This window comes from Belonocnema kinseyi, chromosome 8 (assembly GCF_010883055.1).
Source record: "Belonocnema kinseyi isolate 2016_QV_RU_SX_M_011 chromosome 8, B_treatae_v1, whole genome shotgun sequence".
NCBI lineage: Eukaryota > Metazoa > Arthropoda > Insecta > Hymenoptera > Cynipidae > Belonocnema > Belonocnema kinseyi.
The window spans coordinates 68,413,420-68,428,618 of record NC_046664.1 but is presented as its reverse complement, the minus strand read 5'-3'; the positions used below and the strand labels follow the sequence as shown (position 1 = coordinate 68,428,618).

At 24.6% G+C, this 15,199-nt stretch overlaps 1 protein-coding gene across 5 annotated transcripts in view; it reads left to right on the top strand.

Moving 5' to 3' along the window:
* The window catches only part of LOC117177695 (multidrug resistance-associated protein 1), a 94,101-nt gene that overhangs the window by 10,199 nt on the left and 68,703 nt on the right, over positions 1–15,199 (top strand). For all 5 annotated transcript variants that reach the window (XM_033368553.1, XM_033368554.1, XM_033368551.1 and 2 more), the window contains 5 exons: positions 90–389; positions 488–625; positions 7,795–7,908; positions 7,989–8,185; positions 11,440–11,625. In XM_033368553.1, coding sequence (XP_033224444.1) covers positions 90–389; positions 488–625; positions 7,795–7,908; positions 7,989–8,185; positions 11,440–11,625 — 935 coding nt within the window. The remainder of the gene's footprint in view (positions 1–89; positions 390–487; positions 626–7,794; positions 7,909–7,988; positions 8,186–11,439; positions 11,626–15,199) is intronic.

Here is a 15,199-nt window from a genome sequence, read left to right as displayed (position 1 = left end):
GTATTTTATTTAATATAAAGATGTTTTATTTTATTATTAAGAATTTCTTATGATAATGATTTAATTATAAAAATATGATCTATTTGCAGGATGCGAATTTGACATGGTACACAGAAGATCCTGATGTGACGGACTGTTTTCAAAAAACAGTTTTAGTATGGATACCATGTATCTTCCTATGGAGTTTTTCTTCCCTAGAACTTTACTACCTTCTGAAGAGCAAAAGAAAAAATATCCCTTACACATGGCTATTTATATCGAAAATTTTACTTACTCTAGCCCTAATTGTACTTGCCATAGTCGACTTAGCATTTGCAATTTATTTTAGTACTTACAAAAAAGTCTATGATGTAGATTTTTACACACCGTGTATAAACATAGTTAGTTATGTGAGTAAAATATTTGTTATCATCTTCACTACCAAACAAATATTCTCAGTTTAAAAGATATTCTCTAATACTCTACATATTTATAAATATTCTTTCAGGCTTTGGCAGCTGTACTTCTTGTATATAACAAAAAGTTTGGCATGCGTACTTCAGGATTACTTTTCCTGTTTTGGTTTTTACACGCAATTGTTGGATGCGTACGATATAGAAGTTTAATACGATCGTCCGCTCACAAGGTAAATTTTCATCGCACTAAAAAACAAAATAATCGCGTAATTAGTTTTTTGTCTTACGTATTTAAACATTTTTATTTCATATTATCAATTATCAAATTGATTATCAAAATTCTATGTTTAATTTTTGAAATCAAATGTTTTTTTATTAAAATAATTTTTTTAAATATTCTTTGAAATCCAATGATTTTTTTATCAACAGTAGCAATTGTAGACGAAAAGCGCTAACAAAACATAACAAAAAATTGTTTAAGATTGTAAGTTTTCTTTTATACCTAATGATTTAAGTTCAAAACAGCCCTGTGCATCTGAAAACAAAATGGCGATCCCTTAGTGTCCTGAGTTGGTTAGTTTCTAATATCTTCAACGCGGCGCTAGTTCTCCCATCACTCCCTGTTTTTTCATTGTGAGCGATGGGAGCAGACCACTTTTTTAAATTTTTTAATAAATAAAATTTTATTTTCGTAAAAAAGATATTGAAATGAAAAGAATGTTACACATTTTATATTTCAAAACAATTTTCCAAACGATGTATATAAATGCTAATGGAAAACATTAATTAAAACGTCACCCAATAAATTTGGTAAAGTGGAATATTAGATTTTAATTTGAATAAAAAGTTAAATATATTCCTTTTTATATCTGAAAACTCAGTAAATAATATTTATATCAATAAAATATATAAATAGTCTTGTGAAAAAAGTTTTAATAGTATACAAGTTAAAACTTAATATTTGAGGGTTTAGCGAGTACTTACACTATTGAATACAATGAGAAAAATGTAATTGAAATTGAATTAAATTTTTATTCATGAACATATAGCATAAAAATATGTAAAGCAAATTAAAAATAGTTTATTCAATAATTCAACTTGTTGAAAAAAAACTATTTTTCAGAGAAACAAATATAAATTATAATTTTATAAAACGTCCAAGATGTAAATGTAATTAATGTTTTAACATCTTTGTTTTAAAGACTTAAAAGGATATAATGATAAAAAGGAGCAATTAAAGAAATTTATTTTTTTATTTTTCACTGATTATTAAATAAAATGGTTTCAAATTTAAATTAGTGCAATTGAATTAGAAATACATTATATCCATTATATATTCATAAGCGAGAGTATTCACATGGTAAGTTTAAACTTAGTACTATTCAAATTTTATCTCCGTTTTTTTTTTAATTTCATTAACAATATTGTTAATTTTTTTTTACAATAAACTTAAAGAATTATATTTTACTTTTTATTCAAATTCAAATCCAAGATATATTCCACTTTGCCAGGATTATTGTACGACCATATAAATCATATTTTGTCATTAGTATTCATAGAAAATAATTGTAAAAGTATTTTGAAATGTTAAATGAGTAACATTGTTTTAATTTCAAGATTTTTCTGCATGGAAATAACATTTTGTTTACTAAAAAATTAAAAAAGTGATTTAGTCCCATTGCTTTCTATGTAAAAACAGAGAGTGATGGGACAACTAGCGCCGTGCTGGAGATATTAGAGACTAATCAACATAGGGCAGTTGCGGGGTCAAGTTATAATCTGAAATATGGAGAGATGCACAGGGCTGGTTCAAAATAACCGATTGCCGGTGAAAAATGTGCTTGCATAAACTTGCATTGTTCTAAAATTGTAAATTATCTTTTAAATCTATATCGTTATTTCTATTTTTATTTAAAAACAAATTTGAAGCCTCAAAATTTAAATAGGCTCCAAATTATGTTATATTTACTACATTTTAAAAACAAATTTTACGACAACATATACTTTTTGTTTGGAAGGACAAACATGGACTAACGAATACATTAGAAATAAAGTCAATTTTACATGAGTAATCAAGAAAGGCCGATTTGAAAATGGAGAAATTAATGAAAAGTGCGCCAAAGTAAAGTGAAATTTGAAAATTTTAAAACAATATAATAAATAATTGTAATTAATTTTTGTTTTTTAATTTTAAGAATAATTTATATATGAATAATTTTTTATAAAATAGTCTGATAAATTTTATTTACATTTAATGTTTCAGTTTTCAAATTGATAGAATTTTTAATAAATTTATTTATGAAAATAGACTCTAATATTTTTCTTTGTTGGTTATTGTTTTCACGAGCTAAAATTTTTATATTATTAATCTCAAAAACCAAATAATGATCGAATTGCCATGCATGTTGTGACAAACCAGTATTTTGATTGCCTAATTCACAATCCCGGTTGTGTTCATAAATACGAGTTTTTAATCTCCTATCCGCCTCATCAATATAAATCTTATTGCAACATTTATAATTTATCATATAAACTATATCAGATAAGTTTTCTTTGTTTTCTTTGTCTTTATTTGACTTTATTTCTAAACAAAGAAAACTTATTTAGTGTGTGGTTGTTTGTAAAATACACATTAATGTTATATTAGTTTATCCACACTGTAAAATTTCTTATAACATTAATGTGTATTTTACAAACAACCACACACTAAATAAGTTTTCTTTGTTTAAAATAAAGACAAAGAAAACAAAGAAAACTTATCTGATATAGTTTATATGATAAATTGTAAATGTTGCAATAAGATTTATATTGTTGAGGCGGGTAGGAGATTAAAAACTCGTATTTATGAACACAAACGGGATTGTGAATTAGGCAATCAAAATACTGGTTTGTCACAACATGCATGGCAATTCGATCATTATTTGGTTTTTGAGATTAATAATATAAAAATTTTAGCTCGTGAAAACAATAAAATTGAACTATGAAAAACGTTCAAAATTGCATACTTTTGAAATATAAACTTTAAAATTGAATAATTTTAAATTCTACTATTTTCAAAATGATAGACTTTTCAATTGTAGCTCTACGAAAATTTAGAAATTTGAACTGTAAATCTTTAAAGTTGAAGGATTTTTAACTTTTATAATTTATGATTAAAAATTATGCCAGTTTTAAGTTTTATAATTTAAAATTCTGTAATTCTGATGATTTACATGTTAAATTTCTTTAATTATACATCTTACAAAATAAATAAAAACTTCAATTTGCAAATATTTAAAATTGAAGAATTTTCCATTGCCAATCTTCAAAATTCTATCATTTTCAATTCTTTATTTTCAAAATGCACGATATTGTAAATTTTTAATTTTGAAAATTTACCGTTAAAAATTATAGGAGTTTTAAGTTTCAAAATTAAAAATTATGTAATTCTTATGATTTATGTTTGAAAATTTTTGAATTTCGACCTGCAAAATTTTTAAAATTTAAGGATTTTTATTTATACATACATCTTTAATATTCAAGAATCTTCATTTGTAAATATTAAAAATTGAAAATTTGAAAAGTAAAACATTTTAAACATACCTCTAAAATAAAAATCTTCTAAATTAAATCATTTTCAAAATGCACGACTTTTTCATTATAACTCTTCAAAATGTATAAAACCTTAAATTTTTCATTTTGAAAATTTACAATAAAAAATTATACAAGTTTTAAGTTTTACAATGAAAAATTCTTAAACTTTATGATTTGTTTCAATTTTTTTCAATTTGAAAAATTTGGAATTCAAAATTCTTGACTTTGGATCCTCAAAATCACTCAAATTTAAAAAAGCATGTAATATTACATCTTCCTAAGTAATGAGCATTAAACCTTGTGTAACCAACCAAACAAATTTACGCTATTGGCTAACCGGGTATCCATCTACGAATTTGTAGATTTCTTCGTTTTGTGAAGTTCAGCTGTGTTGAGTTGAAAAAGTAAACAGAAAGAAGGTAGATATTTTCGCGTGTTTTTGGGTTGCATATTTTTTTCATCGTCTTTTATAAGCTGTTTATTTATTTTTCATTATTCGTGATTATAAAATAACGGACAGTAGTTTGAATTTCCGCATTTAATGTAGAATGCGAAAAGATAGAAGAGGTATCGAGATCATGATTATTGTATTCATTTTATTTGATAAATGAACAATTAAAATGAATATCATTTAGTATCAAATATTTTTTAAACCTCATTTACTCCTGTTTTTATGAAAAGATTTCAATTTCGTGATAAATTACATAAATTCCATTATTTTTATATGCGGGTACCTGGGTACCCGGTTGGACTATACGTGTACTTTTTTCTAATAAGAAATTTTGTTAGTTGAAAAAAATAAAAATACATTTTGAGTGCACATTTTAATAGAAAATTGGCCAAATTGTGGGGATTCAGGAGGTTTTAGCGATTTTTTTTTGTAGGAAAAAAATTATTCAAAAAAAGATACGTCGACGGGTACCCGGTTGGCCAAACAAAGGTTCAGAATGGAAGAATCTTTAATTGCAAATATTCAAGATAGAACCAGTTCAAACAGATTCTCGAAATATAATGAGTTTAAACAATCAAAATTAATAATTAAACAAATTCAACTGTATCCTCAAAATGGACCAGTGTCAAAAATTTAAAACATCCAAAAAGGCTCAGAATTCCAGAACGTCTCAGAAAAATATTTTTTTGAAATTAAAGAAACCGTTTCTTTAACATGATTTTTTTAATTTAACCAAAACTAATTTTAAAGTAAAGATCATTTCAAATTTAAAAAATTGGTTTTATTTGGAACAAAAACCCATTTCTTTGCATCAAAGGATCTTTTTTTCTGAGTGTATGTCATTTAAGAATATCTTATTATGATATAAAATCCAAATTAACTTATAAATTTATTCCATAGATTCTAATTCCTACTGTAATAAAATCTTACATTTAAGTAGAAGTAATCTGTATGCAGATTACTGAAAACTGATTAAAATTTAAGTAAAATCTTATGAAAGCAAATGTAGTTATTTCAATGTTTACCTTAATTTATGAATATTAATTTATTTATTTTCTAATACTTAGTATTTACTATTAATGCAAAGCCTTGTAAAAAATGTTTTATAATTTTGTTTTTAATAATAATTTCAAAAATGTTAAAGAATACTTTGTTTTGTGGATATTTTTCTACATAACGATAGAAAAAAAATGAAAATACAAGTCTAATTATATCGGTATTGAATATCTGGAATTTTATGAGACCAGGGAAAACCGAGAAATGACAGTGAATTTATTTTTTTATCGGGAATTTTACAAAATTTGTAGGTTAAAAATTTTATCCAACTTGGATTTCAAACGATTTTTAATTAATTTGTTAAATTGTAATTGTTATAAATTATTATATAATTTAGTTTAGAATGCCTAATTCGAAAATCTTTCACTTGTAAAATTTTCCATTTTTAATTTTTAAGCATATATTATTTCTATTAATTTGTTTAGCCATTAAAAAATGTAAACGTGCATTTTACTATTTTCAACTTAAAAATAAACCCATAATAATATAGTCATAATTAAAAGTTTTTATTAAATTTAAATATTGTTTGAATGTGAATTATTTAATTTTTAACCCATTTAATTTGAAATTTCTTAATGTATAAAAAGAATAAGTATTTCATATTTATCAATATTCCACTGTTCAATTAAGACAAGTAAATTGAAACCAAATATTTAAAAGAAAACAATTTTGAATTGTATTTTTTTACATAGAAAGCTTTAGATTTTCTTTCTTTAGATTTTCGAAGAATTTTTAAACCCTTAACGTTACAATTTTAATTGTTCTATTTAAAAAGTATTTAATCTATAAGTGAAATTGTGAGATATTTAGAAGTTTCGAAAAGATTCAAAATTAATTAAAAACTTGAAATTATTTTAAGCAATTTAACAAGTTAACATTTTTTTCAGAACTTCTAAATAAAATTTAAAATTAATAGAAATTTTCCTACAATTTTTGAAAATCCTGCAAATAAAAAAAATCCTTAAAATCTTCCATAATTTTTCAAAGTGAAAAATCATTTTCAATTTTCCTAACAATCTTAATAAAATTTTTTATTCTTTTGAAGTCTTTCACAATTCTTAAAAAAAATTCTAAATTTTTTGTTTGAAATATATAAAAAAACTACATTTTCTTTTAAATTCGGCTGTAAGCATTTGAAATTATTTCATGTTCTAAATTTATTCGAATCTTTTTAAAACTTCTAAATATCCCTTAAAATTACTCTAATATTTTTACAAATAATAAGTGTTCTATTGTTATTTATAAATTAAAATTAATTATTTATAAATTTGCATTTTGAAATAAATCTGCATATAACTGTGCATTTTGCAAATAAATTTGCATTTTGTAATATATTTAAAAGTTCCGAAAAAGAAAAATTAAAAAATTATTTTGAATTTGGAAAAATTTGTAACCACTTCTATATTTCTCAAGATTCTGAAATAAAATTTTAAAGCTTTTAAAGGATGCCTATTATGACTATTTAAAATAAATGATAAAATGATAAAATAAATGGATGACTATTTAAAATAAAAATAATTTAACTTCTAATTTAAGAACTGTTAAGTTAAAAAAATTAGTTTTCAATTTTTAATGTGTCTAGCTTCAAATTACTTAAAATAATATAATTTTAAAATTTTTAAAAGTTCATGGCTTGATTCTTTAATTGAGACAATTGAAAATGTTAACGTGGATTTATATTTTTGGAACTTACTCTGAATCTTTGAACTCTATATTTATAAAAGATCTAAATTTTGGAGTTTATTTGCATTTCATTTAACATTATTTATTAGAAAAGTGTTAGTACCTTTCATTTGGTACGTGTACATTTTTGAGCATTTGAATACACAATTTTGGAATTTTAAAACTTCAATTTTAAAAGTTTGAAATTCAAGTTTTCCACTTTGAATGTTTAAATTTATTTTTTATTACTTTAAATGGAAAAATGTTTAGAATATAGTTTGATTTATTTAATTTCATCGGCCGTGAAAAATGTTTGCGAACCGGGAAATGACCGGGACTTTTTTCTTTATTAGAACGGCCACCCTGTGAAATTGAACGTTATACTTTATAATTTGGATTACATGGATTCTCTATAGGATTGATTTGTTGAAAATATTACGTAACAGTACAAATTTACCCTACCCTGAAAAAAAACATCTGTTACGTAATTTATGAATGGCTCCTTAGATCAGAGACCAGGAAAGTGTAAAACTAGTTCCTGGAAATTATCTCTAATTGCATTTATGATTCTACTGCTTGCTTAGTGCTCATCTCACAAAAAGTAATCATGTCTGGGAAATATTTGCACATGTCTTTATGGTTATTGGTTTGTTCTAGACGGAAGTGACATATGAATTTGTATCGTACATGATTTACTACCCAGTAGTTGTTCTTTTATTTCTGCTCAACTTTCGCGTGGACGCCGCACCAAAAGTTTCTGAGTATGCTCCGGTTAGTAGCTATTTTTCAAAAATTATATACATATAAATTTCACTCTTTTGTTATTTTTAATAATCGTGTAAATTTTACAGACTGAAAGACCATGTCCAGAACAAAATTCATCTTTTCCCTCGCGACTTTTCTTTGCTTGGTTCGATTCCCTGGCGTGGAAAGGCTTCAAGAAGCCTCTGGAGACGAATGATCTTTGGTCAATGAATCCTGAGGACATGGCTCATGAAATTGTTCCGCGTTTCGACAAATACTGGAAAAAACTGAAAAAAGCAGAAAAGTAAGTCGCTTATTTTGTCTCCTGAAATTAAAACACAGATTTGCATGGATGGTAAAAATTTTTTTTTTTAAATTCATAAAAGGTTAAAAAGCGGCGGAGCCCTAGGGGACACATGGGGCATTGTCCCCCTTCACCCACCCTTAGAAATCAACCAAAGGGAAAATTATTGATTTGCCCCCCCTCTGAAATCAATAGTTGAACTCATTGAATCGGTTGCATTTTTTCAAAAATCTACCCGAATCTTTGTAAAATAATCGAAGTATTTGTGAATTCTTTTTATCTATCTGAAATCGTTGCGAAATATTTGAATTCTTTGAGAAATCATTGTAATCTTTCTGAAATATTTGACAATATTTGTGAAATAATTGAAATCTTTAGGAAATCATTGAATCTTTGAAATCTATTTAAAATCTTTGCGAAATATTTGAAATCTTGGTGAAATCTTTGCAAAATATTTGAAATATTTTTGAAACCTTTGATCATATCATTGAAATTTGTGCCCACTCTTAGAAATCTTTTTAAAATTGTTGTGAAATTATTGAAATATTTATGGAATCTTTTAAATCAATCTGAAATATTTGAAATTTTTTAAATCCTTAAAAAATTATCGAAATCTTTGTAAAATCTTTCCGATATCTTTGTAAAATATTTGAAATATTTGGTAATACTTGTGAAGTTATTGAGATCTTTGGAATATCTTCGAAATATATATAAAATCTTTGGGAAATCATAAAAATATTTGTGAAAATTTTATAAAATCTTTAGAAATCTTCGCGAAATATTAAAAAAAATTTGTAAATACTTGATATTTGTGAAATTATTGAAATCTTTGTGAAATCTCTGGGAAATCTTTGCGCACTCTTTGAAATCTATCTGAAATTTTGTGAACTAATTGAAATCTGCAAAATATCTAAATTCCGTAGAAAATCATTGAATTCTTTGTGAATTCTTTCTGATAACTTTGAAAATCTTTGCAAAATATTTGAAATATTTGGTAATGTTCCTGAAATAATTTAAACCTTTTGGAAATCATTGAATTTTTGTGCAATCTTTGTAATCATTCAAAAATCTTTGCGAAAGATTTAAAATCTTTTTGAATTCTTTCATAAATCTTTGAAATATTGGTGAAACCTTTGCAAAGTATTTGTAATATTTTTGAAACCTTTGATTATAGGACTGAAATTTGTGCGCACTCTTAGAAATCTTTCTAAAATTTTTGTGAAATTATTGAAGTCTTTATGGAATCTTTTAAATCAATCCGAAATATTTGAAATGTTTTAAATCTTTACAAACTCATTGAAATCTTTGTGAAATCTTTCCGACATCTTTGTAAAATATTAAAAAGTATTTGATTATATTTGTGAAATAATTGAAATCTTTTGGAAAGCATTGAATCTTTAAAATCTATCTAAAATCTTTGCAAAATCTTTGAAATCTTTGTGAAATCCTTGAGATATCATTGAAATATTGGAGATATCTTTGCAACATATTTGATAATATATGTGAAATTATTGAAATCTGCGTGCACCCTTTGAAATCTATCTGAAATTTTCGTGAAATTATTGAAATCTTTATGAAATCTTTTAAATCTATCCGAAATCTTTGCGAAATATTTGAATTTTTTCAAATCCTTAGAAAATTATTGAAATCTTTGTGAATTCTTTCTGATATCTTGGGAAATATTTTGTAATATTCCTGAAATAATTGAAACCTTTTGGAAATCATTGAATCTTTGTGAAATTTTTATAAAATCTTTAGAAATCTTTGCGAAATATTTAAAATATTTTTAAAGTATTTGATGATATTTGTGAAATAATTGAAATCTTTGGGAAGTCATTGAAACTTTGAAATCTATTATTATTGAAATCTTTGCGCACTCTTAGAAATCTCTCTAAATTTTTTGTGAAACGATTGAAATCTTTTAAATCTATTCGAAATTTTTGAATTTTTTTAAATCCTTAGAAAGTTATTGAAATCTTTGTGAATTCTTTCTGATATCTTGGGAAATATTTTGTAATATTCCTGAAATAATTGAAACCTTTTTGAAATCATTGAATATTTGTGCAATCTTTGAAATCTCTCTAAAATCTTTGTGAATTCTTTGAGGGATCTTTGAAATATTGTGGAAATCTTTACAAAATATTTCAAATATTTTTGAAACGTTTGATGATAATACTATTGAAATCTTTGCGCACTCTTAAAAATCTCTAAAATTTTTGTGAAATAATTGAAATTTTATGGAATCTTTTAAATGAATACGAAATATTTGAAATTTTTAAAATCCTCAGAAAATCACTGAAATCTTTGTGAAATCTTACCGGTATCTTCGTAAAATATTTGAAATCTTTGGGAAATCATTAACAAATTTGTGAAATGTTTTAAAATCTTTAGAAATCTTTGCGACATATTAAAAATATTTTTGAAATATTTGTGAAATTATTGAAATCTTTGTGAAATCCTTGGGAAATTCTTGCGCACTCTTTGAAATCTCTCTACAATTTTTGTGAAAGAGTTGAAATCTTCGAAATATCTGAAATCTTTGAAAAATATGTCAAATATTCAGTAATGCTTGTGAAAATAATTGAAGTCTTTGTGCAATATTTTAAATCTATCCGAAATCTTTGCAAAATATTGATCAAATTTTTTTAATCTTTGGGAAATCATTTAAATTTTTGTGCACTCTTGGAAATCTATCTGAAATCTGTGCGAAATATATAAAATATTTGTGAAATGATACAAATCATTGAAGTATTTGTGAAATTTTTTTCATTTATCCAAAATCTTTGCCAAATATTTAAAATACTTTTGAAATATTTGAAAAATCGTTGAAATCTTTGGTCATGTGAATTTTATATCTGTATTTAGTATTCATTATTATTTTCTGTTAACTATTCATTGATTGTTTATTATTTATGATTTATATAAAAAATTGCATAGTATAATATTATTATACTATGTACAAATCGTGCCATTTAATGTTATAAAGTCTATGTCCCTGCCCCCACCTAGAAAAAAGGCTCCGCCGCTTCTGAAAAGGTCAGTCTTTTAAATTAAATGAGCAAAAAAATCCTAGTAGTACGTAACGTCAGTTGATTGTTTTCAAGAAAGACTATTATAACAAACAACTTGTTTTTTTTCGCTGTCAAGACTATTTTGGACTGATTTTAGGTAAGATTAAAATTTAGGTTTCATGATTTTACGTACCGTTAGGATCTGATTATATTGCATTTTAAAAGAGAAGCCAATTGTTCCAGTGCGCAAACTGTGAAGGCGTCATTCCGGAAAGGATCAGGACAGGTTAATCTTAACGCTGGAAGCAAGAAGAAAACAGCATCCATTCTACCTCCTCTTTGCAAAGCATTTGGACCCACTTTTCTTTTCGGCGCATTACTTAAACTCATTCAGGATATCATGACGTTCGTCAGTCCCATGATTTTAGAGTAAGTATCTCATTCATACTACATTTTAATCCAGAGAAATAAAGTGCTTAACTAGTTACCATTACTAAAAAAAACTAAGATGATAATTCACTAAAACTTAATTTAAAAGAAATAGGCATTAGTTGAGAGTAAACAAAAAAAATAGTATATATTTTAAGAAGTGACAACAATGTATATTCAGATCAAAATTTTAATAAAGTAATTGATATATCACTCGGAATATCATACAGTATCAGATTTTTAACGGGTTTTGTTTTTCCACATTGTTCGGCAGGAACACCAGAATTACTTGTTTTATTGAATTTATTTTCAGCGGCCATTAAAAAATAATATAAATAAAAATATTGAATTTTTAACTAAAAAGATGAATTTACGACAAAAGAGTTGAATTTCCAACCATGAAATATTTTTAAGTCATATCTTTCAACCAAACAGTTGTATTTTTAACCAAAAGTGATGTTTTTTTTACCAGAAGAAATTAATTAAAAAAAAAAAACATACTTTTGAGCAGAAGAGTTGAATTTTCAAGTCAACAGGATGAAGTTTAAACAAAAAAACTAATTTTCAACTTTTTAATTTTTTTCCGAAAATTTTATTTTATTTTTTTTTCAGATTACAATAGGGGTTTTTTGGTTTTCGTTTATTCGTTGTGGTCCAAATTTGGTCGTTGGATTCTTGTTTTGTTTAACAGAATTTTGCATCAATTTGATTATTGGACGTTAAATGGGATTTTTAATTTGGATTTTGGTCTAATTTAAATTTCGTAAATTTTGAAACAAAATATTACAAATTTTAACCAAAGAGATGCATTTTTATTTAAAATTACGAATCTTCATGCAAGAAACTGAATATTTAACAAAATAGTTCAAATTTTAACCAGAATATAATTTTTCAAAAAAATAGCTGAACCCTCTACAGAATTTTTGTACCAAAATAGATGAATTTTCAAACCAGAAACAACACTAAAAAAAGAGTTGAATTTTCAAACCGAAAATATGAATTTTCAATCAAAATTTTTTTTTCAACCGACAAGTTGAACTTTCTGCCAAAATAGTTGAATTTTTAACAAAATATATTAATTTTTAAACAAAATAGATGCATTCTCAAGGAAAAATATAATAGTCGCTGTTATTTCAACCAAAAAATATTTTAATTCTAGATCAAACCTAGTTGAATTCAACCAAAAATGACGAATTTTCAAGAAATTAGTTGAAACTTCAACCAAATGTGAATAATTTTCTACGAAAATAGTTGAATTTTCAACAACAAAAATAAAATTTCTGTACTAAAAAAGATAAATTTTTATATGAAAAAGACAAATTTGGAACCAACGAAGAAACCAAATTTTCACTAAATTGTTGCATTTTAGAACCGAAAATACGCATTTTCAACAACAAAAAGTTACTACTAAAAGAGATGAATATTTAATGTATTGCATAAATTTTCAACCGAGTAGTTAAATTTTCAACCAAAATATATGAATTCTCAACGAAAAATATAATAGTTGCTATTATTTCAATCAAAAAAGATTTTAATTTAAAATGGATCACAGTTGAATTCAACCAAAAAATACGAATTTTCAAAAAAATAGCTGAATCCTCAACCAAAAGTAATTAATTGTCTATCCATAACTAAAACCTAAAATAAAAATGTAACCATTTACTAAAACATAAACAATTTTCCTTCAATTTAAAGTACATAATTTTTTTGTTAATTTTTTAGTTAAAAATTCAAATGGTTGAAAATGAATATGTTTTAGTTGAAGATTCAAGCATTTTGTTGAAATGTCGGTTTTGTTGGCTACAGCAGCCTTGATGCGCCGCTGGTTGGTTAAATTCAAATGTTTTTCATTTTAAATAAAAATATTTTTTCTTTAAAATATCAACTATCACATTTTGCGTTAAAAATTAATTTTTTTAGGTTGAAAAATCCACTAGTTGGTTGAAAGTTGAACTACTTTCTTAAAATTTAACTTGTTTGGTCGAAAATTAATAATTTTAGCTAAAAAATCTGTTTTATTATTTGATAAATATAGTTTTTCAGCTGAAAATTTAACTATTTTTTTGAACATTGAACTGATTGGTTGAAAATTCACTTTTTTTTAAATTCATATTCTCGGGTTGAAAAATCAAACTGTTTTTTAGAAAATTCGTCTTTTAAAGCTCGAAAATTAAAAAATTTAGTATAAAATTCAACTATTTGGTACAAAATTAAACTATTTTCTAGAAAATTTGTTTTCGTATTGCAAATTAATTCTCTCTCAAAAAAAATTTAATTAGACTATTTTGTGTTAAAAATCGATCTATTTTAGTTTAAAAATTAGACTATTTGGTTAAATTTTTTTAGAAACTAGCATCACATCTATTGTTCAAACTATGTAATTAACAAATTATTTCATTTGTTCAACATTCGTGTTTTTCGTAGAAAAGTAATCTTTTGGTTGAAAATTCTACTATTTGGTTATCAATTTATTTATTTTCTTGAAAATTCTTCTTTTTGGCTGAAGATTAATCTTCTGTATTGACAATTCGATTTCTAATTGATAACAATTTTTAAACTGAAAATTGTACAACTTTGTTGATAATTGAACTAATTGATTCAAAATTAACTTTTCTTTTGAAAATTTATATTTTCGGGTGTTTTTCGCTGAAATATTAGACTTCTTAAATATATGAAAGAAGATAAACTGAAACAAGAAAAACTTTCACATTGTAAGGAGACTATGTAAAAATATATAATACATAAAAATGCCAGGAAAAAATTTGGGGATTTTGAGACATTTTTTTGTTTTTTTTTTTTAAATTCCAAAATAATATTGCTATTTTTTACTGTTTATTAAATTTTGTTGTAGATTTTGAACGAGTTCTCAAAACTCGATACACTGGAATGAGAAAAACCTTCTTATCTTACAAATTGCAAAAATGGCATGGTTTTTAAAGTAAAATTTGCAAAAAACTTATTGTACCTCTATTGTAGCTTTATTTTCAACGTTCAAAAAAATATTTCATGGACAAGCCAATCCTGAACATGTCACTCGGGCCTGCATAATTTAAAATGGATTCGTTCACGAATTTTCTATACAAAACAGTTCATTTTTAGCCGGAAATATGGAATTTTTATTTTAAAAAATAATTTTCAAATAAATAGTTTAATTTTAGGTCATAAAAATTAGCTATTATCTCAAAAAAGAATATTTTAACAAAATAGATAAATTTTAACCTAAGTTAAAGTTGAATTTGTAAACTAAAAAAATATAAATTTTTAACCAAAGATAGAATAGTTGCAGTTTTATTTTTTTAAATAATAATTTTCAATAAAAAATGAATCTTCCAAAAAACAGTTGAATTGTCTTCAATATAGTATAATTTTCTACCAAATTGTTGAATTGCCAATACAAAAAGATGAATTTTTTATGCGAAATGGTTCAATTTACAACGCGAAAATATAAAATTTCAACAAAAAAGTTCAATGTTAAACCAAAGAGGTCAATTTTCTACTAAAATTATGAATCTTCAACAACAACAAAAAAGAGAAAAAAAAATATTTTTAATAATTGTACCCTATGTAAGTTAGC